General features: G+C 51.2%; 1 protein-coding gene across 1 annotated transcript in view; it reads right to left on the bottom strand.

Annotated features, from left to right (window-relative positions):
* The window catches only part of USH2A (usherin), a 112,258-nt gene that overhangs the window by 53,069 nt on the left and 33,758 nt on the right, over positions 1–25,431 (bottom strand). Inside the window, exons 19-31 of the mRNA XM_078858151.1 lie at positions 24,398–24,542; positions 19,557–19,787; positions 18,047–18,177; positions 15,783–15,897; positions 15,128–15,229; positions 14,838–15,026; positions 10,869–11,002; positions 10,449–10,728; positions 10,133–10,330; positions 9,937–10,017; positions 6,732–6,917; positions 6,080–6,217; positions 1,993–2,157 (exon numbers count right to left, since the gene is read on the bottom strand). Coding sequence (XP_078714277.1) covers positions 1,993–2,157; positions 6,080–6,217; positions 6,732–6,917; positions 9,937–10,017; positions 10,133–10,330; positions 10,449–10,728; positions 10,869–11,002; positions 14,838–15,026; positions 15,128–15,229; positions 15,783–15,897; positions 18,047–18,177; positions 19,557–19,787; positions 24,398–24,542 — 2,095 coding nt within the window. The remainder of the gene's footprint in view (positions 1–1,992; positions 2,158–6,079; positions 6,218–6,731; positions 6,918–9,936; positions 10,018–10,132; positions 10,331–10,448; positions 10,729–10,868; positions 11,003–14,837; positions 15,027–15,127; positions 15,230–15,782; positions 15,898–18,046; positions 18,178–19,556; positions 19,788–24,397; positions 24,543–25,431) is intronic.

Here is a 25,431-nt window from a genome sequence, read left to right as displayed (position 1 = left end):
ACGACGTTTCGGCAATGGCCCTTCTTCACTGATGCGCGCTATGAAGGGCCATTGCTCGAAACGTCGACTGTTATACACGCGTTTGCGGTACCTTCACAGAGCCACACCCACAACGTGAGTGGCCACCACCCACTGCTCATAGCCCCCCCCGCCCCCTCTCCTAACCACGCCTACTGCTCAGGAAGCCCCACCCCTTCAATTCTAGATTTGAAGCTTTCGTGACTGCAAGGATTCATACTCTTAGTTCTTTCGGTAAAGTCACGTAGGTAAAAAATGAAATTAAAATTAATTAAAATAAAATAAAAATCACGACGTTTCGGAGGCAACACAAGTCTCCGTCATCAGGTGGGACCGTCACAGCCAGATTTGCTGCATCAAGTGAGGCAGGGATTCAAGATGCAAGCTCTTGTCTGAACTCGGGGATGTCTCTGCCACAAGAGGAGGATGTTTGGTCGCTTTGGGTCACGCGGTGCTTTAGAGCAGTGGCTCGTAACCGTTACTGCGGCCTCGCACACCCCCTTTGCGTCTCAATCGTTAAGACAGTTACAATGTTTATAAAATACAAATTGTTTTATGAAACAAAGTAGTTGTACTATTAGGGGCCGTCCATAAATGACGTCACGCGATTTTGGACGATATTTGACCCCCCCGCACCTCGTCACACGGCGTCACAAAAAGTCAGACCCCCCCCCCCTCAAATATGACGTCACAAAGCTCTGCCCCCCCTCCCCAAAACCATATTTCCATTTTGAAAATAAAACATGCTTCAAATCGCTTTAAACTATTGTCATTGTAGTGCGTATTTAATGTGGCGCTGCACTCTGATGTTGTAGGAGAAAACATGTATTAAAAAGTCTACTTAATAAAGTAGAACGTGTTGTCTATATTTATTTAAAGTTACGCATTTTGATGTGACGCCACATTTCTCAAACCCCCCCCCCCCTCGTCACACATGTCTAACCCCCCCCCGCCCCTAGGTGCGTGACGTCATTTATGGACGGCCCCTAAACGTGCCTGTGCTGAATTTGTGTTTGGATGATTTAACTTACAAAAATATAAACATCTGCCATGGCTCACACCTCCAGAGAGGGCATCTCACACCCCAGGGGTTGCGTGCACCCCAGGTGAAGAGCCACTGCTTTACAAGCAGGTGTGGTGGACCGTCCAGAGATCCAGGTGCCGAGTATGCAAGGCTACAACGTAGCCCAGGCATTGTACATATCTGTAGCGTTTAACCCTGAAATGTGTGTGTTTCACCAAGCATTTTAGTTTCTTCTTAATAAAAAAATATAATAATTTAAGGAATTGCAATTCAGAACCCTCCAGGAATCATCTTTAAATGCAACGAGGTTTTTTTTTTGTTCTGTGTAAACAAGGGACTAATGCTATCATTCGTCATTTCTAGATTTCCTTGAAATAATTTCACACCTAAGCTGGGATGGAAAAAAACCCAGACGCCGAGCTGCGAAGAGGACGGCACTGAACAGTGGGTGGGGGGGAGGGGGATTGGCCCCCATTTAATTCCTTGAATCAGAGGTCGTCCATAAATGACGTCACGCACCTAGGGGGGGGGGTCAGACATTTGTGACGATGTGTGACGAGGGGGGGGGGTTTGAGAAATGTGACGTCACATCAAAATGCGCAACTTAAAAAAAATATAGACAACGCGTAATTAAATAGACTTTGTAATAAATATGTTCTCCTACAACATCAGAGTGCAGCGCTACATTAAATACGCACTACAATGACAATAGTTTAAAGCAATGTGAAGCGTGTTTTATTTTCAAAATGGAAATATATTTTGGGAGGGGTCTAACTTTTCGTGACGCCGTGTGACGAGAAGGGGGGGGGGGGTGAAAAATCGTTCAAAATCGCGTGACGTCATTTATGGACGGCCCCTCAGATGCCCATGCAAACGAGGCTACTCCACCGTGAGACGGCTGACAGAGGAAGGCCATTCGGGTGTCCCCCCCCTCTCCCTGCGCCGCTGACCTGTGATGTTGACGGCTCGCCCCGTGCCTTGGTAGACGAGCGCCGCGTCCCGGTAGAGCGAGTAGCGGGCGGTTACCCCGCGGGGGTCACGTGGGGGGGGCGGCCACGACAGCAGCAGGGACGTGGCGCTCGCCACGGCCACGGGCGCCGTCACGGCCCCGGGCACTGCCGCTGCTGCCGCTGCCGCTGCTGCTGCTGCTGCTGCTGCCGCCGCTGCCGCTGCTGCTGCTGGGCACGCGGGGCGAGGGGGCATCCATTGAGCAGCGCGTACGCATGGAGGGTGGGAGGGGGGTTAACCCAAATGCGTACGCTTGCGTATGGGGGCTGGGGGGTGTCTACTCACAATGTATGTACGCATAGGAAAGGAAACGTGGGGGGGTGGGGGTGAAGCCTCGATAATAATTTGTCTACATTGGCCTTCAAATGAGTTAGATAGTCCGGCGGTGGACTATCTGTTTGTTTAAACACGTCAATATTATTCATCCTTGATCGTTCCGGCGTGGATTAAATATCGGCCGTTCTATAGGATTCAGGGGGTGCCTCAGGTGGGGGGGAGGGGGGGGGGTGTAAAAGTCCGCGTGCGTTTAGGGAGGGGGGATCAGGACTCAAGCTTTGACAGATGTTCTGCGTGCCTACTCAATGGATGGCCCCTGAGAAGCTGCCAGTGCGGCCATCGCTAGGCCCTCCTCGCCCCGCGTCCCAACAACCCCCGCTCACAAGAATCACCGCAGGGCGGCCGCGGTGACGATGATTTGGGGCGGCGGTAACCCGACTAAGGCTCGCGGTGGCGGCCCTGGTCTCAGAACTTCGCGACGCGTCAACACATTCCTGCGGAGGGAGCTGGTAGGAACGTTGGGTTGCTCGGTCAATGGCCAGGGTCAACGGCGGCGTGGTGTATTCCGCAAGTATGCCCGACTGTGAGGGCGGACACAAGCCGGCGTGAGTAGGTTAAACGTTGAGTTTTATAAGGGCACCACGGGGTGACCAGCCCCTCCCCACCCAGCCCCACCCCTCCCACCCCCCACCCAGCCCCTCCCCACCCTCCCCACCCAGCCCCTCCCCTCCCCACCTAGCCCCACCGTCCCCACCCAGCCCCTCCCTCCCCACCCAGCCCCTCCCTGCACGACGGACGGACACAATAATCCCCTGTGGGCTGGTGTAGCCAGGAGGTTCCTACCAGTAAAACCTTCCTACTGCCTCGAACGATTTTCTTTGAAGTGAATGATTCATCCTCAATGCGGCAGCGCATGCGAGCGCAGCGCACGGGCTGTGTGGGGCCATCCATTGAGGAGGTACGCAGAAAAATCCGTCAAAACTTGAGTCCCCCCCCCCCCTCCCTGTACGCACGCGGACTTTTTACACCCCCACCCCCCGAATCCTATAGAACGGCCGATATTCAATCCACGCAGAAACGATCAAGGATGAATAATATTAACGTGTTTAAGCAAACAGACAGTCCACCGCCGGATTATCTAACTCATTTGAAGGCCAATGTAGACAAATTATTATCGAGGCTTCACCCCCCCCCCCCCCCCGTTTCCTCTGCGTACATTGCCAGTAGACCCCCCCCACCCCATACGCAAGCTACGCATTTGGGTTAACGTCCCATCCCCCCTCCATGCGTACCCACTAAATGGATGGCCCCTATGCTCGTCTCCCCCATAGAGCCTTGCGGTAATATTTCCATAGACCAGTCCCCGCAAGAGCCACATCTTTCTTAGCAAACACACTTCTCACTCACGCCCCTGTTTTGCAAACACACGTCCCCCACTGAAGTAAACGTTACCAATTCACGTGAGCTCTCGGTGTGACTTCCTCTCGCCGTGGCTGCGTATTTCCACGACTACAAGTGATGCAGTATTTGCACGTTCAAGCACCAGTTTTCCTCAGGCACCTCTCATATGCATTACCCCACTTTGTTGTACAGCGTCGAGGGACGCGGTCACATTTAATCGCTGTTAAAATGCAAATTGTATTGCATTGCACATTGTTAGCTTATGTCATTGTTTTTCGTGGCCATGTTACTGCAATCATGTCACTTTGAGGCATTGGTACCGTAATCGTACCGTTTTGTATTTGAGCACTTAAGAGTATTTCGACAGTTACTGCCAAGATGTGGAGGGATTCTGTGTTTTTCACAAGCTACAGCCAGCTCTTGATTTAAAGAACTGACTCGCCGAGTTGCATTGTCTTCATAGATTGATTGAATAGCTGCTTGACTGATGAATTGATTTATTGAATAACTGATTGTCTGGTGAATTGACTAACTGACCGATTGATTGAAGCAGTATATTTCGTTCACACTGATAGTAAAATCCCAGCAGAGAAACCCGAGTTCATGAGATGGCACAGATTAGTACGGTGCAAAAGAAGTTCAACATACATACATACAAAGAGGTTTGAGTTTGTGACAGAACATGCAGGGACGATATTTTTGAATATGACACGGCGAATACTAAGCCAGATACACTCGCAGACATTTCCACGTGTAGTAAATCATCCACTTACATAGCACAGCTTGAAACAAATGTACGGAGGCAGACAGCAATAATAATAATCATCAATTATCACTTCTGCCCATGAAATATGAAACATTCACCTGCGCCACCGACAAGGCGGAAAACAAAACTATGCCTCTTTCGCAGGATCCTGTCTTTGTACCATCGCATGAGGCAGGTGGTAGGAGCTTGTAAGAAATGATGAGCTCTCTCACAGATTACTACCAACGCCACTCGGGGTAATGACCCACGCAGATCCCGCACAGAGCAAATTGGGCCGCTGCGCCGGCGATGCCTCCAATGTGGTAGCTACGGCGATGCCCCAAGGTCACATCACAGAAGCACGCGTGAGGGGACACCCAGAGTCGCGTAGGTTCGGGGCCCCGGTTGCTTTGCTTCGGGTTCATGATGATGGTGAACAACTGGTCTCTCGCGGCAGCTAGGCCATGGCGGGAGATGAACGACACGCTGGCGCATTGCCGTACTGTATCACCTCGTGCGTGCGCCTCCTTGTGCAATTCTTCTCACTTTAAATGGTAACAAAAATGTAACCGGAGATATTATCAATGGTTGAATCAAAACACTGCAGCCCAACACCGACGAGACTCTGGTGAGGATGGGGGGGAGCGGGGGGGGGAAATGAATCAACAGTATTCATAGGTTTAACTGCATCTGCATCACCTCATTGAGCATTTCAAATAATTGGCTCGAAGTATAAATTAATTTTAATTAAACGGGTAATGCTGAATTATGCAAAAACACTATTGTTAACTGTTCAAATGTACGTAGGCACGCTGGAGAGGGCTTCGTGGCTCTTAATTTGCATGCCATCAAAACGCGGCATCGAATCGAGCGGCGACGCACACGCGCGCGCGTGACAATGGCCCTTCTTCCTCCTCCTCCAAGGTCTCCACTGTGCACGCACCCGCAGCAACTAGACTGGCCATTGTCCAAATACCACTGGAAGCTTATCAGGAATAATCGCCAGCCGCCACACCGCCTTGAGCAAATTATAATTAAAATCTCTTCACAGAAAATTCATTAGCAATTAAAAGGCCTATCAATTTTCAATATGGTCTCTGATGGCGTCGGCCCTTTAAGAAGCGCACCTAATGCATTTCGTTTCAAGATGAATGGAACAATTATGCCTCGGGAAATTCTCCTCCCTACTCGCCGTGATCTGGCTCAGCGAAGGAAAGCCCAACCCGGCCAAACCCAGCGGCGGGTGCCGATCTCTCGCCGCCGATCGCGTTTGTTCTGACGCTCACAGCTCCCGGCCTTCGAGAGGTGGTCACGGCTAAGAGGAATCCTGACAGGATTTTTTCTCCTTTTGTTCCACCCATTAGTAATCCACTAGCCACCCACGAGAAGATTAACACCACCCCCCCCCCCCCCCCCCCCCCCCCCTTGGGAAATAATGTTTTATAATTGCCAGACAAGTACGATTTCTAGCTTAAATATACACAGGTTGGCGCCACACACACACGCGCACGGAATGAAGCGAGTGACATGGAGGAGGTGGAGGGTGGCGAGGGTGGCGGCAGGTATGAGCGGCCGCGTGGCGAGGCGAGGGATTCCCCGACACTGACCCTGCTGTTGCTGCTGCTGCGGGGCGGAGCGCACGAGCAGGGAGGCGCTGCTCTCCGTGCAGCCGCCCGCCGTGCAGGCCAGTAGGGTCACGCTGTAATTGGTGTGCGGGGTCAGACCCTCCAGCCTCCCCTCCAGGGCTGCAGCAGACGCACACGCACGCACACACACACGCTTAACAAGCCAGGCGGGACTACAACACCATTCATTTTTTTCTATCAAAAAGGAAAATTTGCTACCGGTTGTGTATTACAATAGAATGATGAATGCTGTGGCTGAGGTGAACAATCGTTACCGGAGGAATCTCCAAGTCCTACCACCGCGCAGAATATCGACATGCACAGTCACGTTCACGCACGCGGCGGTTTTTGTTCCTCGTCTCATTTCGTAATCCATGTGGAGCTGGCTCAAGGGATGTTGGCCAATATTTAAGAATAATGACGAAGTGGCAGCCAAGCAAGGGAGGGAATTCATTGGAGAGCACGTTCACCGAGGAGACGGAGCGATTAAAATCAGCGCGTGGGCAAGTGCTAAATTCACCGTAAGTGACGATGATCATCATGAGTGTCTGGCTCATTCCCAACTTCGTGGAGGTGTTCTAACTCGTGGGCCTAACAAGGCGTCCGGGCCTCACAGACCACATCAGCGGCTCACCGTCCAACGAGGCGGTGTCACTGAAAGCGGCGGTGACGGGCGGCTGCTCGGGATGGGCTGCGTCGTAGGCCCTGAGCTCGTAGGAGCTGACGACACCGGTGACCGCCGCCGGCTCGGCCCACAGCAGCTCAGCCGAGAGGGCGGTGATGGCGCGGGCAGTATGAGGGGGTCTCACCTCAGCGGGGGCTGCAGCGACACCACACGCACACCGACAAGTCGCTCGCTGGTCCGGGAAGCGGCCGGGTCAGTCACGGGGTCACGCAGCATGGTCACATTATCTCCCATCAAAGCCAAAGTGCCGCACTGCTCAAATAAGCGTGGAGCGAGCGGTGCTCATCTCCATTGGCCAGCCTAATCTAGCGGTGGAAATTCTACATTTTAACGGTGAGGATGAGGCTAACCATAGACCTACCACTGTAGGCTTCTCACAAAGTGGTTCTCCTTGAATTGATTGATCTAAAGGGCTGATGGGCCGAGTCAACCTTCCACTTACAGTGCCACAGATCAGTCTTGCAAGCACGTAAGTGACGAGGGGGACAAGAGTGATGAGGGTGACGAGGGTGACGAGGGTGACGAGGGTGATGATGGTGATGAGGGTGACGAGGGTGACGAGGGTGACGAGGGTGATGATGGTGACGAGGGTGACGAGGGTGACGAGAGTGACGATGGTGACGAGGGTGACGAGGGTGACGAGGGTAGGGTGATGAGGGTGACGAGAGTGACGAGGGTGGCGAGGGTGATGAGAGTGACGAGGGTGACGAGGGTGACGAGGGTGACGAGGGTGATGAGAGTGACGAGGGTGACGAGGGTGACGAGGGTGACGAGAGTGACGAGGGTGACGAGGGTGACGAGGGTGACGAGGGTGATGAGGGTGATGAGGGTGACGAGGGTGATGAGGGTGACGAGGGTGACGAGGGTGACGATGGTGACGAGGGTGATGAGAGTGACGAGGGTGACGAGGGTGACGAGGGTGACGAGGGTGATGAGAGTGACGAGGGTGACGAGGGTGACGAGGGTGACGAGAGTGACGAGGGTGACGAGGGTGACGAGGGTGACGAGGGTGATGAGGGTGATGAGGGTGACGAGGGTGATGAGGGTGACGAGGGTGACGAGGGTGACGATGGTGACGAGGGTGACGAGGGTGATGAGGGTGACGAGGGTGACGAGGGTGATGATGGTGACGAGGGTGATGAGGGTGACGAGGGTGATGATGGTGACGAGGGTGACGATGGTGACAAGGGTGACGATGGTGACGAGGGTGATGAGGGTGATGAGGGTGATGATGGTGATTAGGGTGACGATGGTGATTAGGGTGACGATGGTGACGATGGTGACGAGGGTGACGAGGGTGATGAGGGTGATGAGGGTGACGAGGGTGATGATGGTGACGAGGGTGAGGATGGTGTCGAGGGTAACGAGGGTGACGATGGTGATGAGGGTGATGATGGTGATTAGGGTGACGATGGTGACGATGGTGACGAGGGTGACGAGGGTGACGAGGGTGATGAGGGTGACGAGGGTGAGGATGGTGACGAGGGTGAGGATGGTGAGGATGGTGACGAGGGTGACGAGGGTGACGATGGTGATGAGGGTGATGAGGGTGATGAGGGTGACGAGGGTGATGATGGTGACGAGGGTGACGATGGTGACGATGGTGACGATGGTGATGAGGGTGACGAGGGTGACGATGGTGATGAGGGTGATGATGGTGACGAGGGTGACGAGGGTGATGAGAGCGATGTGCCAGCAGCCTGCTGCATGGGCTCGTGAATGGATGGCGACACTGGGTGGTGGTGAGCTGCGTGCAGGCCGCCAGGCTACTGGCTACTCGCTGTACTTATGTAAAAGCCCTTGAAGCAGGATAAACACATCGCAGTGCTTGTCAGTCGCAGGCGATTCATTAAATTGTCAGTGCTTGTCCTAAAATTGCACGCAGGTCGCGTTATTTTTTTTTGTTTCTTCTTGTAAGAAAAGCAAAATCAAAAAAAATTTCCTCCTGCAAAGGGCTGCATATTTCACTTGGCCGCTCTTCCAGCTGTCCTCACCAAAACACCAAATTCCATCTCCTTACCGCGAGATAATTCCCGCTTTCGTTCCTTTTTTTTTACATCGTTAAATATATTCGTCCACGTAAGTGCCTTTAAACAAAACTCGTTGCAGAGTTTGCGCTGTGTACACGGAGGCGTTCCACGTTGTATACGAACTTTGATTGAGTGCCACTTTTATGAATCTAAACGATCACACCAGGAGGTCACTCCGCAGTCTAGACTGCATTTTTTTTTTCAATTATAAATTAAGGCAAAGACAATATCCATTACCAATCATGTACCCAGCCTGAACCATAAGTAATTACATTGATTAAAATGTATCCTTCAATTTGTTTTGTGCGATTAGGGGTGTATAATTGATTAATTTGGTGTATTGATTGGGGTCATTACTTCACGAACAGTGAGTGCGGGCAGTGATTTGTTTCGCATTCGTATCATCGCAGGCATTCCCCGCGCACTATCTCCACCGAAACCCGCGGTAACCCGAGGTGACAGCACAGACGCGGCACTTTCGAAAGTGTGCAAAGACTTTTCCCCTCCCCAGTGAGGAGTGAAGTGAGTGAAGAATTGAAGGTTTTTTTTTTATCAGTAAATCAAATAAGCTCTCTGTAATTAGCTCATTAGTCACCATATAATAACGCTGCCTGCAGCACACCCTCTCGCCATTTGTCATGCTTTGGCTGTTAGCTATATTATTAGGATTTTTAACAAACTGTTTAAAAATTCCCCTCTTTTTTTGGCATTAGCGGTTATCTTCTGAATTATGACATTCATTTCTTTTGGGGTTAATTTCCAATAAATGTGCAGGAACCCATTTTTTTTTTATCTTTCAAGCCGATAAAATAGTATAATGTATGCAAGCAAACTTTAAAAAGGGAGCGATTTCAATGCAAATTGAGTTAATTTAATATAATCACAGTATCTCCTGTACAATCTAATTACTCAATCACGGCCACCCTCACGATATTGCCCTTGCTATTGACCTCGTCCTCTGTCTGGGCCCTTCTCGGCCCATGCCATCCCTCCCCTTTCCGTCACCTTAACTTTTTATACGCCGTTAATTTGACTCCGCATCTTGGCCGACGCCTCGGGAAGCCACCCTCCCCATCGGGGAGCACAGCGGGCCTCATCCCGTTGAGCCGATGAGCGGAACTCACCTCCCTCCCTGCTCCTGACCCTCTCCCAGGGGGACACGTCAAACCCGGCTTCGTTGACCGCCGTCACCCTGTACAGGTATTCTGCGCAAACGACAACATTCGAAACGCTTTGAGCGCCTTGCGGGAAGGTGCGCGCGGCCGCCCGTGCCGAAGACGAGCGCGAACGTTGCGGCCGTGCGGTGCGAAGGCCGCAGACCGGTGAAGGCGTCGAGCCCCGTGTCGAGGGCCGTCCCGCGGGTGCCGCTGTAGACGAGCGAGGGTCCGGCGGGTCGGCACGCCGTGCCCCCCCAGGGGCACCCGTCCAGGCTCACCCCCCGCGCACCCACGGACGCCGGCACCAGCTCCACCGCCGAGCCACGCATCAGGCTCACGGCTCCGATGCAGCCTCCGAACTCTTCTCAAAGACATCACAGACGGCAGCAACTTAGCTCATTTGAATTTTTGCGTGGCGGCGTGACGTTTACGGCACGGGGTTAAGTTGCACTGCGCCCGCGTGCGTGAACGGCAATCACCTGGATGGGAGATGCGGTGGTGGAGCAGGCCCTGAGCGGGAAGGCCCGGTGGCACACCACCCAGGTAGAAAGGGGACGTGATGTTGAGGTCTCCCAGCACGCCTACCACGCTGGCCGCCGGTGCGCCGTCCAGGGAGGCGGAGATGAGCGAGGCGTTCCTGCCGACTGTCACCGTGTGCCACCGCCCGTCGCAGTAGCTCGTGCCCACCGTCGCATTGAGCAAGGCCGTCTGGGAGCCGGTGGCCACGGCAAACAGGAGCTGCTCTTCGGAGAGCACACACTGTGGGACAACAGCGTCACCACACACACGAGAGCACGATGCAGCGCTCATGCTGAGACGAGTGACGTGGAGACAGATGCAAGCGATGGAAAATGATCACAAGGGTGAACTCGCAAAAACAACGAGTTGGTTGTACTTACCGTGACGAACGACTTTCCCTCCTCGCCATGGGCGAACAGCAAGATCATCTCACCCCGCCTCTCCGTGCGGAACTGCAGCGACACCTCAAAGTCACCTTCTCCAGAAAACAGGCCCGACCGCAACTCCAAAAACCCTAGCGAGGCACAACGGCAAGTAACATCACCTCAAATTGGATTGCCTTTCTACAAATACTTAATCAGATTATACATTTCTTTTGCAAATTGAAATCAGCAACACCCAAGGGGATTCAGACGAGGCGTTCACTGCTGTTACTCGCGTCTATTTATTCTGAACATCCGACTGCACAACTGTGAAAAAAAGCTTTGTAGCTCATCGGATTCCTCCAGTATAAAACACATTCCTGCGGAGGGAGCTGGTAGGAACGTTGGGTTGCTCGGTCAATGGCCAGGGTCAACGGCGGCGTGGTGTATTCCGCAAATATGGCCGACTGTGAGGGCGGGCACAAGCCGGCGTGAGTAGGTTAAACGTTGAGTTTTATAAGGGCACCACGGGGTGACCAGCCCCTCCCCACCCAGCCCCACCCCTCCCACCCCCCACCCAGCCCCACCCTCCCCACCCAGCCCCTCCCCACCCTCCCCACTCAGCCCCTCCCCACCCTCCCCTCTCCACTCAGCCCGACCCCTCCCATTTTTGGATGCACGACGGACGGACGGACACAATAATCCCATGTGGGCTGGTGGAACCTGGTGGTTCCTACCAGTATAAAGATTCTGATTGTGAGGAGCCGCTACCTGTGCCAACCATCGCCAGCGCATGCTCTCAAATCACCACGCGACAATAATAATGTGGAGCCATTATTAATTTGCTAAAACTGCGCCGTGAGAATTCCCAGTCGACATTGAGGAAGAACCGTTTAGAGAACGGTGGCAGATGAATTATGGGGAAGTCTTTGTAAAATCTCTAATGGGAATTATTAAACCCATATGAAACCACCGGATCTGGATTTCAGATCGTGTGCACATATGTAATGATCTCTTAAAGCTGAGCATAAGGTCGGACGATACTAAATCACTGCAACGTCCCGTAACTGAATGTTGCTCGTGGTTGACTCTCCTGCGACGAATGTGCTGCAAGGCAGTGAGAGCACGTTAGATGATGATGCTGGAGGTCACACCACAGCATCATCTGACGTTCGGTAACGGCTGCTAGCGATCGCCGATGGGGGCTGGCACAGCACACGTGAAGGTGTGGCAACCAAATCACCCAGCCGCATTCGCCTTCCCGAGGGCCGGCCATTTGTCTCTGATGACCGCGCGCCTCCGACTAGCACGCTTGGCTACGTTCGGTGGGAAAGAAAGTCAACGTACGCACGTACGTGCAGCGTAGTTAACTGCCTCGGACGACGACTCGGAAAGTTGGGATTGATGGGACATGAAACACCGGCGCCAGCCACCGCGCCGCCACTCCCCCCGCCTGGCACAGCGCCGCCGCCAAAGCACTTGACGCTCGCGCAGACTCACGGGGTAATTGGATTTCATCATCATGAGCGGTGTTAACACGAGAAGATGCATCTGCATAGGTGACTCGCACCATGATTTGCGTGGACCTATTTTTGTTGTGCACTTGCAGATTGCTCCGTTGCAAATTGACATGGGAGCACAAAAACCACCACGGTCTTTGTACACGCGAAACTTAAAGCAATTAAGAGCTTGTAATGAAAAAAGACGTCCAATATCAGGACTGTTATCCAGCAATGCCACTTACTGGGGGGCACTGGAAACTCGAACACTTAATTCTGCACAAATTGGCACAAGATAAAACAGCGCCACGCTCACTAAACATCTACCCCCACTGCTCTTATCGGCATTTTATTTTCTTCAAGGCAAAGCTGACTTTCTTAATTGTATCTTGCGGGAAGTCAGCAGTGGTCGTCCGATAAATGGACTGTCCTCCACCATAGGAACATTACATTTCCACCACTACTGGCTGAGGGCCACCAACAGACATGAGCGCTGAGAAGCGAGAGAGCGCTGGGTGTGAACACAGCTTCGGATTTTTTTCTGGTGTGGATCTACGATACGTTCAAACCCTCACAGTGATTGAATATCACCGCCTACAGTCGAATTCGTCACTTTTTTTCCGCGAGTTCACCTCCGGCGGTGCGTGTTTGTGCCCTCCCAGCCGAACTGCCACAACCCCCGTTCCGTGCTCGTCACACTTTGAGTTGAACAGCTTCACCGGCAGAGCGAGATAGAAATCGTGGCCGGGGCGGGAGCATCACCTACCAAACGAGGACGGCTCAGCCCAGGCCTACTCCGCTCTAACCAATGACCGACCCGGCGTGGATCTGTCTTCGTCGAGCAATGGATTGACAAATGGCTGTAATAAATACATCTACAGACACATTTTACCCACAAGAGCCAGGGCAAGAGGAGTTACATTTATACCGTAAAGATTTTCCTGTTAGTTCGACGTAATAGAGTGGGGGCCGCGACGCTCACTGCCGCCCGACAAACATCAGGCGCTGAGGTGCAGCTCTCCTGAACCCCATTTCTTACCTCCGATTAGCACGGTTGGCTACGTACAGTGCGAAAGAAGTTCAACAGACATACAATACGTACACTAGAAACATCAGTCTGCTCTGCGTGCTCCGCTCTTGAGTCTGATACTGGATATTGTTTAGTCCGATCCCAGACGTGTCCTCAAGGAGCTTACATTCCCTCTCAGCACAATTACCTCACATCCGTTAATTCCTTAAAGTTGATTAACTAGGTCTGCCTTTTTCCAAAAGTAACAGGAGGCCAATGAAGCTCATTACATTTTAAACCTTCACTGATTTCACTTACCAATCTCATACAACCACCTCCGGCTGGAAAAGTGGTAAAAAAAATGTTACGGAAAATCAACCCCGACACGAGCGTTTGGAAGGGAGGTCTCAAGCATGAGGAGAAAGCAACATCATAAGCCAAACTTGTGCTCACAGCGAGCCCTAAGCATTTCTTGTCAAGGCTCTAATGTTCCAATTAGCCCTGTGAGCATCGATGCATGAGTGCATTAGTAGCAGCCACACAAGCACAGAATTACGCACTATTTACACAGACTGTTATTAATTACAAACGGTGGAATAAATGATTAGTCACGTGCAGTAAGCAATCAATTTGAATAGGGAACTGATTTATTTTGAAATGGGTGGTATTTTACTCATCTGGTGATTTGATGGGCTTGTTGGGAGTGCTGTGTTAAAAAAACGTGACACAAAGAGACTTTTTGCCCATTAAAATTCCCTCTCTACAACCCACAGTGCGGGTTAGGGAAACGAGAGCCAGAACACGTTCATATATGGTTCTGCTGATGTGAGCTGTGGTTGGCAATCATACTCATGTGGTTGGGTTCACAGTGGAGTGCGAGATGGCAGTAGCTTGGGGAGGCATTCACCCAGCAGTGAAATAAATATAACAACCTAACATCGTTCAAGTATGCAGACGACGGACGTAATCTTGGTGAGTACAGTCTAATATGATACGTTACGATACGTTCAATGCATGTGTGATACGTAGCTTTAGCGATTTCATTTTAAGGTTACCACGATACGATACGTTCAATGCATGTTAAAAGTTTTTATAGCAGATAGGATTGTTTCATGAAAAACTTTATATTAAATTGCAGTTCATATAGGTAGGCTAAGAATTTACCTTGGTTTTTTACTTTACATTTTACTGTACAATACAGTATTGTAATTAATAAATACATACAGTATATAGTTAATAAAGTACGGTACTGTAAATTGCTCTGTTTTGCTAAATTATCACCATTCTTTACGACTCCTGGGTAGGCTAGGCCATCTTCGACTTACGATATTTTCGACTTACGATGGGGTCGTCGTAACGCATCTCCATCGTAAGTAGAGGACTAGCTGTATAGCTGCTGCTGCTGCTTCTGATGATGATGGTGATACACATGCAGCATGTGTGGTGTTCTGTGGTACACAATGCAGAGTGCCCTCGGACCGTGTCCCAGGAAGTGAGCTCCCGGCTGGAGCTCTGTGGGGCAGCCCTCCCAAGGCTCTGGCACTCTCGAGGCCTCCGACGCAAGATCCCATTCGAGCGGCTCCCACTCCTCCAGAGGCGAGTCCTTCCGCTTGATTAAGAGGTCGCTCATGCAGCCAACGAAGCCTCGTCTCAGCGCAGCCTCATCTCCTAGAGGCGGCAGTGGGGCAGGGCCGGGGCGGAGGAGTGAGCTTCGTTGTGTACGGGAAGAGCGTGGCGGCACACGCGTGTGACTTTTGTGTGATAGTCACCAATGTCGATGTGGAGCAGGGCGTAGCGCCGAGGCAATGCGCCCACGAACAGCCCCGCGTTCTCTCCGATGATGGAGCCTCGGCCCGAGTCGGACACCACTCCTGTGTTTAGAGAAGACCGAGAAGCACCAACGAAGGTTCGACGAAGTTTTCAGGGTCAAAAGGTCACCAGCGCCAATGCCACCACCAGCACCACTCATACCGCACCATCATTTTTTATATTCTCCCAGACCTCACGGCTATAACCACCAGTGCAACTACGGTGGCCCACACCATAATAATAAGTGATCATCTATCCACTGCTGGATGAATTTGGAATTTTCCACCACTGGCTCGGAGCCAAGAATGCAGATGAGCATTACCCCACGACCTTTTCTTGAGTTTCACAACCACTGCACTGAAGGTGCCAGCTATAAACCAGAGTTTTGTTTTTCCACGATTAAACACCGAATCAAGACTCGGATGTTACCGGGTTCTACTTGACAACGCACCTCCGATTAACACGGTCGGCTACGTACGGCGCGAAAGAAGTTCAACATACATACATGCGCGCGCGTGGAGTTAGAACGTGCGTCTGCCTGTGTTGGCAGCAGGACGAGTTTACACGGGGGGGGGGGGGGCGTGGGGGGGGCTCCACCGTGGGCGTGCGTGGTACCTGCGACCTCCCCGTCGACCCGCAGCTCGCCAGCTCCCATCGTCCGCGTGGCCTCCACGTGGTGCCACGCGCCGTCGTCACAGCGGCGCTCCCCGCCCAGACTCGCCACACCACCCTGGAGACAACAAAGATCGCCCCCCCCCCCCCACCCCGTGTCGCCTTAACAGATTGTTGGGGCAAGTGCTTGTTAGCGAGCACCTGTGAAGGCCGGCACGGCACGCGAGACGGGGTGGGTGGCCAGCACCACGCCCGAAAGCACTTGTTTCCTCAGTGGTGACGTTTACACACCACACCAGGTATTCATTTGAGGCTGAGTCGACCTAGGGGAGGCCCAGGACCGGTTCAGATAATCGTCACCGGTGTTGGCTGTGAGCGGGAATCGAACTCGGGGACGCCAGGTTCGTAGTGCAGTGAGCGAACCACGACACTGCCGCTCCTCACACACACTCCATGCACACAAAGACACACCACAAAGATCAAGCATTACACATACCACGCACACCACACACACACACACACGCGCGCAGTGCCGTAGCAAGGGCAGGGTGGGTGGGAGATGCCACCCTGAGTGCCCCGTGCCAAGGGAGACGCTGCCAAACTAAGATACATATACACACTACAAAAAGCACATGCCCTGACTACCAACACCACATCGCAAAGAACGAGTGAACACATTGCGACATGCAAGACCGAAGCATAAACACCACACACTGATCAATCGCTACAGTCACTTGCTCACACTCTTCCCTATAGCCACTTCTGATGCATATTCATAGATTTTTTGCTCATTTGATTAATTGGTAAAAAAAAACTTTTGTGAGTAGCATAGTTAAAATGACGCTTTATCTAACCAAGTATTATGTTTCTAATTTTCCCGTGCTAAATTCGTGGACAATGTTAAAGCAAACATATATCCTTTTAGCAAGGTTACTAAAAATTTTTTTTACAAAACACAATGCAGCTTGCCTTCACCTGCGTGGATATTTCTGCAATCCTGAAATCAACTTTGCACAGCCCCCGGGCGCTCACGCTACACACACCGTCACTTCAACGTGTCCAGTTAGGGCTAACGTCAGAGTGCTCTTGGGAAGAGAGCGGCAATAAAGCTGTCCACACCCAGCTGATAATGAGATTAATGGCAGTAATTAAACTTTGTTAAGCATATTTGCATTTCTATTAATGTCACCAGATAGGAATCTCTTATGACGGATGGCAGTGTGGGTTCAGTGCTGGAGGAGAAAAAAATCGCAAGCCCCAAGGCGTGAGAATCATTATGTTTAGTTTGGCTAAATAGGGATCTGTCCAGTCAGATGTTATCATGGTGACAACAATGGGCAAGTCCTGACAACGTGCTTCATTAGAACTGACCGTGGGGGGGGGGGGGACCCCGATTCCCCTATTGCCAGAGCACGGAGCGTCCCTACACCCATGGCTCTCGGGTTCACACCTTCTCTCACGTCAACGTCCATCCCGTAATTATTTTTCGTTCTTGTTTAGCGATTTTTTTTTCTTCTCCAATTACAGGTGAAGTTTTGAATGAGCCCTGCGCGTTTACTCTGGGAGGCTACCGCCGCTGCCGTTGCGTGTGGATTTGCCGGCAGCGGAGACAGAGAGAGAGAGAGAGGGGATCGCGTTGAGCGGGGGGGGGGAGCTGAGGGGTGTAATGGATGCAAACGGCTGAGCAACTGGACATCTGCGAGTGGCAGCCAACGTGGTATCGCTCAGACGCCAACTGCTGGCCAATGCACGGGGACTCGGATGTTGAGTTTTGTCCCAGTTGTGTTTTTGTGTGTTCATTTTACAAATAAAGCTGCATGTAAAAATGTCGTATAATTTAATGGGGTTTTTTTTGCGCACAAAAAAGATAAAGCCAGCTGATTTATCCCGGCTGTTTTCCATTTGAAAGGAAGTGGTTGTTCTCGTACGATTATCGTTGACCTCCTGCTACGTGCACCCGCAGCTGGGAGCTGCCGAGAGCGCTGGGCGCGAGCGAGCGCGCAACCACCTGCTCGACCCGGGGTTGTGGCGCAAGCGACGGTAGCTTTGCCGCAATTTTAACGACAATGGAAGTCCAATAAACGAGCAAAATGTCGCCTCGTATTTTTAACAGCGGAGCTTGTCAATCTTTTACGAGTAGACGTTGTGCGTCGAACGACTGTTAAATTCGATTTTTCAAATGCACAATGGACTGCGTTGAAGCGTATTGGAAATGTAGTAAAAGTCCAGTGGGCACGTTGGCAGGGCGAGAGGCCCAGCAACGGCACCTGGGGGTCGAAGAGCAAACGCGGACGGCCGTCGTGCAGCAGCAGAGCCACGAACTCGCGCCGGGCATCACGCGATGTCGCCAGCAGCAGCAGACCCTCCGCCTGCCGTGTCCTGAAGCGGAGACGCAGCCCTGGGCAGGAAGCAGCGGATAACTTCACTCGTGGCGGGGCACAGTGGTGCATGGTGACATGTGGTGGCATGGGGTGGCATGGGGTGGCATGGGGTGGCATCGGATGGAATGGAGTGGCATGGTGTGGAATGAAGCTGTATGTGGTGGCATGTGGTAGCATGTGGTGGCTCATGGTAGCACATGGAAACTCATGGCTCAAAGAGAGGTGGTACTTTATGGTATGTGACATGTAGTGGCTTTTGGAGCCTCACAGTGACATGCCATGGCACAAAGTGGTACCTAGTTGCACTGGGTAGCATAGGCTAGTATACACGGTGGGCCATGCTGACACATGGAAACACACAGTAGCTTTCGGTGGCACGCAGCTGTAAAAGGTGGCACACGGTGGAGCACGCTGGAGTACACGGTGGAAAGGTTGGCATGCAGCCTGCGAAGGCGATGGGTGTATTAAAGCCGCACAGCGTTGTGCAGGACCACTTGAGAGGGCAAGCAATTTAGTGACACCGCGTGGCATGCCGGAGGGTGCGAGTAATTTCAGTTTCTCCCCCCATTCTCGAAGCCACAATGCCTTGAGTCAAGCTCGAAAAATCCACACGGTGCCAAGAAAATGACATAAATTTATTAGAGCACTACAAAGTGGGCTTTCAACCTGGGTTAGTGGAGGAATCTGGGTCATACTCGAATTAACATGGTATTTATCATGTTGCAGCTCATTAATGACATTTCATATTACTCTAATTAAAGTAATGAAATCGGAGGCAGGCTCATTAGATATGAAAATTACAAAATTAGAATTAGTATTGCAATGATCAATCTTATGGGCTAAGCACAAAATGATTTACAGGAGAAAATATATTTTTCATTTATCTCCTGATTAAGCTTGTCAACAATTAGCTATTCCGCCTTTCATTCTAAAAAATATGGAGGTTTTACAGTGAACATTTAAGTAACGAGCACCATTCAGCCAGAAATAAAACAAATTAACTTGTTAACAGTGAAGTCAATAAGCCCTAACTGCACCCAGTGCCACTAATGGCTTTCGCTATTGACAATATGAGCTTTACGATGACAGAGGTAATGGCAGCCCAATCATCTCCTAAAGGTAAGCAATATACAAAGCCAGGCGAAAAAAAACACATTTTCATCTTCTTTCACGAGGGTCTCTTTTCCATTTCAGCTTCAAATCCATCATGAATATTTTTTGCCAAAATACAATTTATAGTTGGAAAGATTTTCAAAACCATTTCATTGTCAAAGTCTGTCGCAAATGTGACGCAGTGTCTGCAAGGGTCAACACGAAGAGTTTTCTGTATTTCGTGGCACACCGTCGAGAATCATTGATGTGCCAGGGTGGACTGGCTGTAAAAGTCGGGACATACCTGTGTAATACGCGTTGGCTGGGAACGTGGAGTTTCGGAAGTGATAGTAGGCATATCCTGGGAACCTCGCACCCCTGGCGGCACGAGGCGGTGGGCTGGCCAGTGCTGCCAGCGTCCGCTCCAGCCGGTAGGCAAGGTGGGCCCCGTGGGGTCGGGCAGGGTCACTCCAGGCCACTCGGACAGTCGACGCGTTGACACCTCGCCCGCTCGGCGAACTCTGCCCCGCTGGAGCTGGAAGCGCCAGAATTCGTGAACGCCGCGAGAAAAACTGAACCGAGGAGCGTGCGCGCGCAGGGGCGCTTGACACAAGCGCACCGTGGTTTGGAAGCGGCGTGAAGCAAGCTGGCTTGCTGCCGGCACCGGTCTCCCAGGATCACGAACGGCTCCTCACATCTCTCAATCACAAACGCCTTTTCCAGCCAAACCGCAGGAATGCTGTGCGACGTTTTTTTTTTACTTCGTTGGAGGCTGGAGGCAGCAGTGGCAACGGCGGTCGGCAACGCTGCACTGTCAATGCAGACGCTTGAGTTTTATTTTGAGCTACAGCTAACATGAGGAGTGAGTACAGATCTAAACCTTGTCTTGGGTGCCCGTTCGCCGACCCGCACTGCCCAGTGTGGTGAAGTATGATTAAACAACCCCCATGATCCACACAGCAAGAGGAGGTCTTTATTCAGCAGTGGATTGATGAAGGGGCCGAAACTGATGAATTATTATTATGATAGCACTGCATGGAAAGTTCAGTAATTTCCCGTAGTTCATTCACAGTGGTAGTTATAATGACGATATCATCAGCAAAGCTAAGACTCTTACCACTTTAACCACTTGTGCCTTTAATTCTCCAATTCCGGTTTGTTGGAAATATCTTCGAGTGCCGCTGTGAATACCCCTGCTGCTGTGAGAGCACATCTTATTGCCTGACTCCTCTCCCGCTTCAAAACCATTACTATCTTGAACGTACGATCTCAGTGAAGATCTTGTGTCTATGTTTCGACGGTTTTGATCGTGTTGTTGTTTTTCTCAAGCCTCTGGCTTTTGAGCACCCAGATGAGAGAATCGATTTCCACTGCATCAAATGCCTTTTCATAGTACACAGAAAGCCAGACATAATGGCATTTTATCTTAATATATCTTTTCTAGAATCTCCTTGGCAGTACAGTATGTACATGTGGTCAATTATATATTACCTACTGTGACATATGGATTTGAACAAGACAGAGAGCATAAGTGAGCGCTCATAGAACATGTTGCATTGAAAAGTACCAATTTTCCTCAAGAAAAACGTTTTCAATCGGTGCATATTATAACAACTATAAAAAAACGGGTCAGAAACATGGACACTTACACAGAACGTGGAACAGAAGCTGAGAAGTGCACCAATAACCACGGAGATGGGTGTGCTAGGGAGTTATGGTGAGCGATGGAAAGAGGGACACGCTGATCAAAGAAGAAAATGCAAAGGAGATGCATGGCGGCGATTGTTAGGAACAAATTAAATGTGCTTGGGCAGGCAGCATCGGCAGAAGGAATGGGGGCCGATGGACGGTTCTGGCGTATGGCAGCCGAACTAGAGGAGCAATCCCAGAAGATAACGACAGCACCATGAGGGATGGCGTCGATGTGCGGTGGCCTTCATCCAGCAGTGGACAGAAAATGGCTGCTGATGATGAGACATCATTTGGTAAAGATATCCACAAGCAGACCACGGTCAATGACCACAAAGTGGTACTTATTTTGTCAATGATAAACATAATGATGGGCTTGAATTTAAAATAATAAATACATCACGTTTATCACATATTTGCAGTACTGTATGTTTGTGTATATATGTTAGTTTACATATTCTGAGTATGTGTGTATGGTTCATGCATAAATTATCGTACATAATCAGAGTATATTTGTGTGTACGTTAATGAAAGTAAAACCAAGCATTTCACAAGTGCCCCCTGCAACGTGTGGGCGCATAATAGCGAAATATTAAGATGTATGCACGTCTTGATTTCATTTATAGAAACAAAATTAATATCACATTCATCTTGTGCTCCAAATGAACTCTACACAGCGTCCCGTTAATGATATTCAGCGCATAAAAAATGCATTATGTAATTCAATACACATTCAAATTATCCTTCCTGAAAAAATAAACAACCGTGTTTAAAATAATGGGAGTCTTTCTTCAAGCCAAATGTGATTCTTTGCTCAATGAATGCGTAATGCACTGCAGTGCTGTTTTGTTAGTGGCGCTAACACGCCGCGTTATGCCGTGCTCTGTGATGGGCCCATTATAATTTATGTATTAGCGGTGAGCTAAGTCTGCTTCGACCTGTCAGTTTCAATAATTATTTTCTGGCTGCAGTATATGAGGAAATTGCCTCGAATCGAAAGCCTATTCATATCAGAGAGAAAAAAACCCCACATACAGCGCATGTCCATTCATCAATGCTATATTGATTCTATTTGGTATAGTTATTACGGGGATTCAAGAGAGGTGTCCGCTAATGACAGGGTGAGAAATGTATGGTTCCATTTTAACTGGCTGCCCGTGACATTCCCGTTCCAAAGGAAAGAAGCTTTGACAATTTATCATTTTAATGGCTTCATAATACGTTATCTGGCCCAGGCTGTGAGCCCAGCACACACTGCGGACGGTTTGACGCCGGCTCGCGTTCACGTGAGCGTAACTTACGAGTCACATTGCCGGTGCCCACTTTGCTGCCGGCGATTGCTTCGTAATTGTGTTATATTGTACGTGATACAAAAGAAAAGAAACCGTATCTAATTATGAACTCCTCTTTGAGAAGAAAAAAAAACGTAATAAGCCCAGAAATCGGTCAATAATTCAGTCGCTTTTCCACGGCGCTAAAAGTAGACTTTTGTAATCGTTTCATTTTGCGGGAATATGCCACTTAGAAACACGCTGTTATATGCACACCGTACCCCTCCCCGGACCCTCTACATGTTATTTAGAAAGTGCAGCTGTATGATGTACATTAAATTGATGTGGTACTCAATGTGCCTGCAATATCAAGATGTTGCTGGCCACAGATAAAGAGTTAATTTATATCGATACTCTTTATTTCATAGAGAGAAAGAGGCAGTGAATCATGGGAAAGAGTAAGGGCCACCAGCCTACGTTTGAGCAGGAAAGGGAATTCCAGACTACGGGGGCAATGAAGAGTGAGCAACCGCCCACGGAGCAAAGTAAGCGACTAACCACATCGCTGCTCCAATGTCACACTCTTCTGATACGAGGAGCGCGTACACAGAGAACTGGCCGTGAGCATGCACGTGCTCCAGACGCACACAGAGATTGCTTGAACGTAACGGAGAGACTGAGGCAAGCCCGTGCCACTCTGAGCCCGCCCACACCACGACTCTGCACTCGGAAGCAAGGGCAGCAGGGACGATTTCCTGCGTCGCAAACGCTCAGAGCACACAACGCGCACGGCACGCTTGCGCGTTACGCGCACCCGTGAGTGAGCGTGCTCTGTGTGTGCTCACGCGTGCCGCTCAAAGCGGGTTGCATGCTCGGGCGGGGGGAGCGGGGGGAGCGGGGGGAGTGGAGGGAGTGGGGGGAGTGGGGGCGCGAAGGGGGTGGGGGGACCGCAAGGGGGGTGGGGGGAGCGGGGGGAGTGGGGGGAGCGGGGGGAGCGGGGGGGTTGGGGGGGAGTGGGGGGATGTGGGGAGCGCGAGGGGGGTGGGAGGAGCGGGGGGAGTGGGGGGCGCGAGGGGGGATGGGGGAGCGGGGTGGGGGGAGCGGGGGGAGCGGGGGGGGTGAAGCGGGGGGAGCGGGGGGAGTGGGGAGCGCGAGTGGGGTGGGGGGGCGGAGGAGGCGGGGGCGGGGGGAGCGCGAGCCTCGACTGATGTTGGCTCCGAGTCGCGGTGGCTTCATGAGATGCCAGCGGCCGAGGGGGTATAATTGAGACGCCGATGACAGCGCCGCTGAGTCAGCACGCGCTCCTGTTTTTACGCAGCGGTAAGTGCCACCACCGAATTACTGAATTTAAAGCGAAGGCTCGAGGTATTGCTGTTTCTACATCTAAAGCACAGAAGCAGATAATTGAGAAGCTCGTGCTTTCGAGTGTGCCAGCAGTGAGCGCGTGGGAGAGAGAGCGCCGAGTGTGATGTGCGCGCGCTTATGGTGCAGTGCATGCGTGTGGTGCGTGCGGTGCATGCAGTGAGTTTGCGTGCGGTGTGTCTGTGTGTATGGTGCGCATGTGAGGAGCGTAGTGTAGTGGTTAGCGCGCTGCGCTATGAACCCTGCGACCCGGGTTCGATTCCCGCTCACCGGCCAACACCAGTGACGATTATCTGAACTGGTTCCGGGCCTCCCCTAGGTCGACTCAGCCTCAAATGAGTACCTGGTGCGGTGTGTAAACATCGCCACTGGGGAGACAAAGGCGGTCGGGCGTGGTGCTGGCCACCCACCCCTCGTGTACCGTTCCGGCCTTCATAGGTGCTCGCTAAGAGCACTTGCCCCTACAGTCTGTTAAGGCTATACGGGGGAACTTTGAACTTTGATGGTGCGTGGTAGTGTGCTGCGCTACGAACCTGGCGACCCGAGTTCGATTCCCGCTCACTGCCAACACCAGTGACGATTATCTGAATGGGTCTTTGGCCTCCCCTAGGTCAGTTCAGCCTTAAATGAATACTTTGTGCGATGTGTCCAAATCGTCACTGGGGAGACAAAGGCGACCGGGCATAGTGCCGGCCACCCATAGACGCAACTCGCTAACAGCCCTTGTCCAAACAGTCTGTCCAGGCTATATGGGGGATTTTTGGTACGAGCGTGCGTGTGGTGCGTGCGGTGCATGCGGCGCGTGCGGCGCGTGTGGTTGTACCTGCAGGCATCGTCACCCCGACGCTCTGCGCGCTCCCGACGCAGCCGCGCTCCGTGCACACGGTGACGGAGAAGTTGTAACGAGAGAACGGCTCCAGGCCCTCCACCAAACACGACTCCTCATGGGGCCCACGCACACACACCTCCTGGAGGGACACGGCGGAGGCAGTACACACACCACGCAACGTCCGTCACCTCCACCGTGCAAACTCCCCCCACCCCACACACCTCAACCACGAAGCTTCCACTCCACTCCTCATCAACGGGGCCCACGCACATAACCACCCCCGTCAGGTGTGGGGGGCAAAGAGAGAGGCACAATACACACCGCGGGTGATCACCAATGAACACCGACTGAAAAATAATCCGTCTGTTGTAGAGAGAGAGAAAAAATATGACAGTAATACACAGACAGACAAGAAGATAGACACAATATAGACATGAGGGGGAGGCATTGGAGTGTCTTCATGCATTCTCTGTAACGTGCACGGCTCATTCCTTTCTCATATTAATCTGACTTGATTGAATTTTACCTTCGTACAGAAGTTGAAATGTTGTCCACTGATTATCTGTCATTCTGCAATCCTCTTTTCTGAACAATTATGATTTTACAGCAAGCTTGTAATGTCCCATGACATGTGACTTTTCGATTTGAACGTTACATTTTTCAGCCAAACAGGCACAGGGTTAAGTCTCAGAAATGTTTGCAAGTGTTGACATTGCAATCTGTGTTTACCCAGGTCTCACCACTAATTGAATTTTATTTATTCTGGATTAGTGAGGACTTAGACAAATAAAAAAAAACAAGATAAGCTACGGGGGGTAATTGGAGCATTGTAATTTTAACATCAGTTTAACACGTAGTCTTTCGCGACGAGTATTATTCATACTAAAGGTTTTTTGGGTGAGATCGCGTTATTTATAAATGTGTCGCAACCCTCCACCACCCGACACGGCCAATCAGTGAAAAAAGTGTCACGTTGACAAAAGACAAATAGTTCACTACTTTAGGCCACCGGTGTGTTGAAGAGTGAA

The sequence above is a fragment of the Lampetra fluviatilis genome, chromosome 7 (assembly GCF_964198595.1).
Source record: "Lampetra fluviatilis chromosome 7, kcLamFluv1.1, whole genome shotgun sequence".
NCBI classification, from domain to species: domain Eukaryota; kingdom Metazoa; phylum Chordata; class Hyperoartia; order Petromyzontiformes; family Petromyzontidae; genus Lampetra; species Lampetra fluviatilis.
This window is presented reverse-complemented; position numbering and strand designations above follow the sequence as displayed.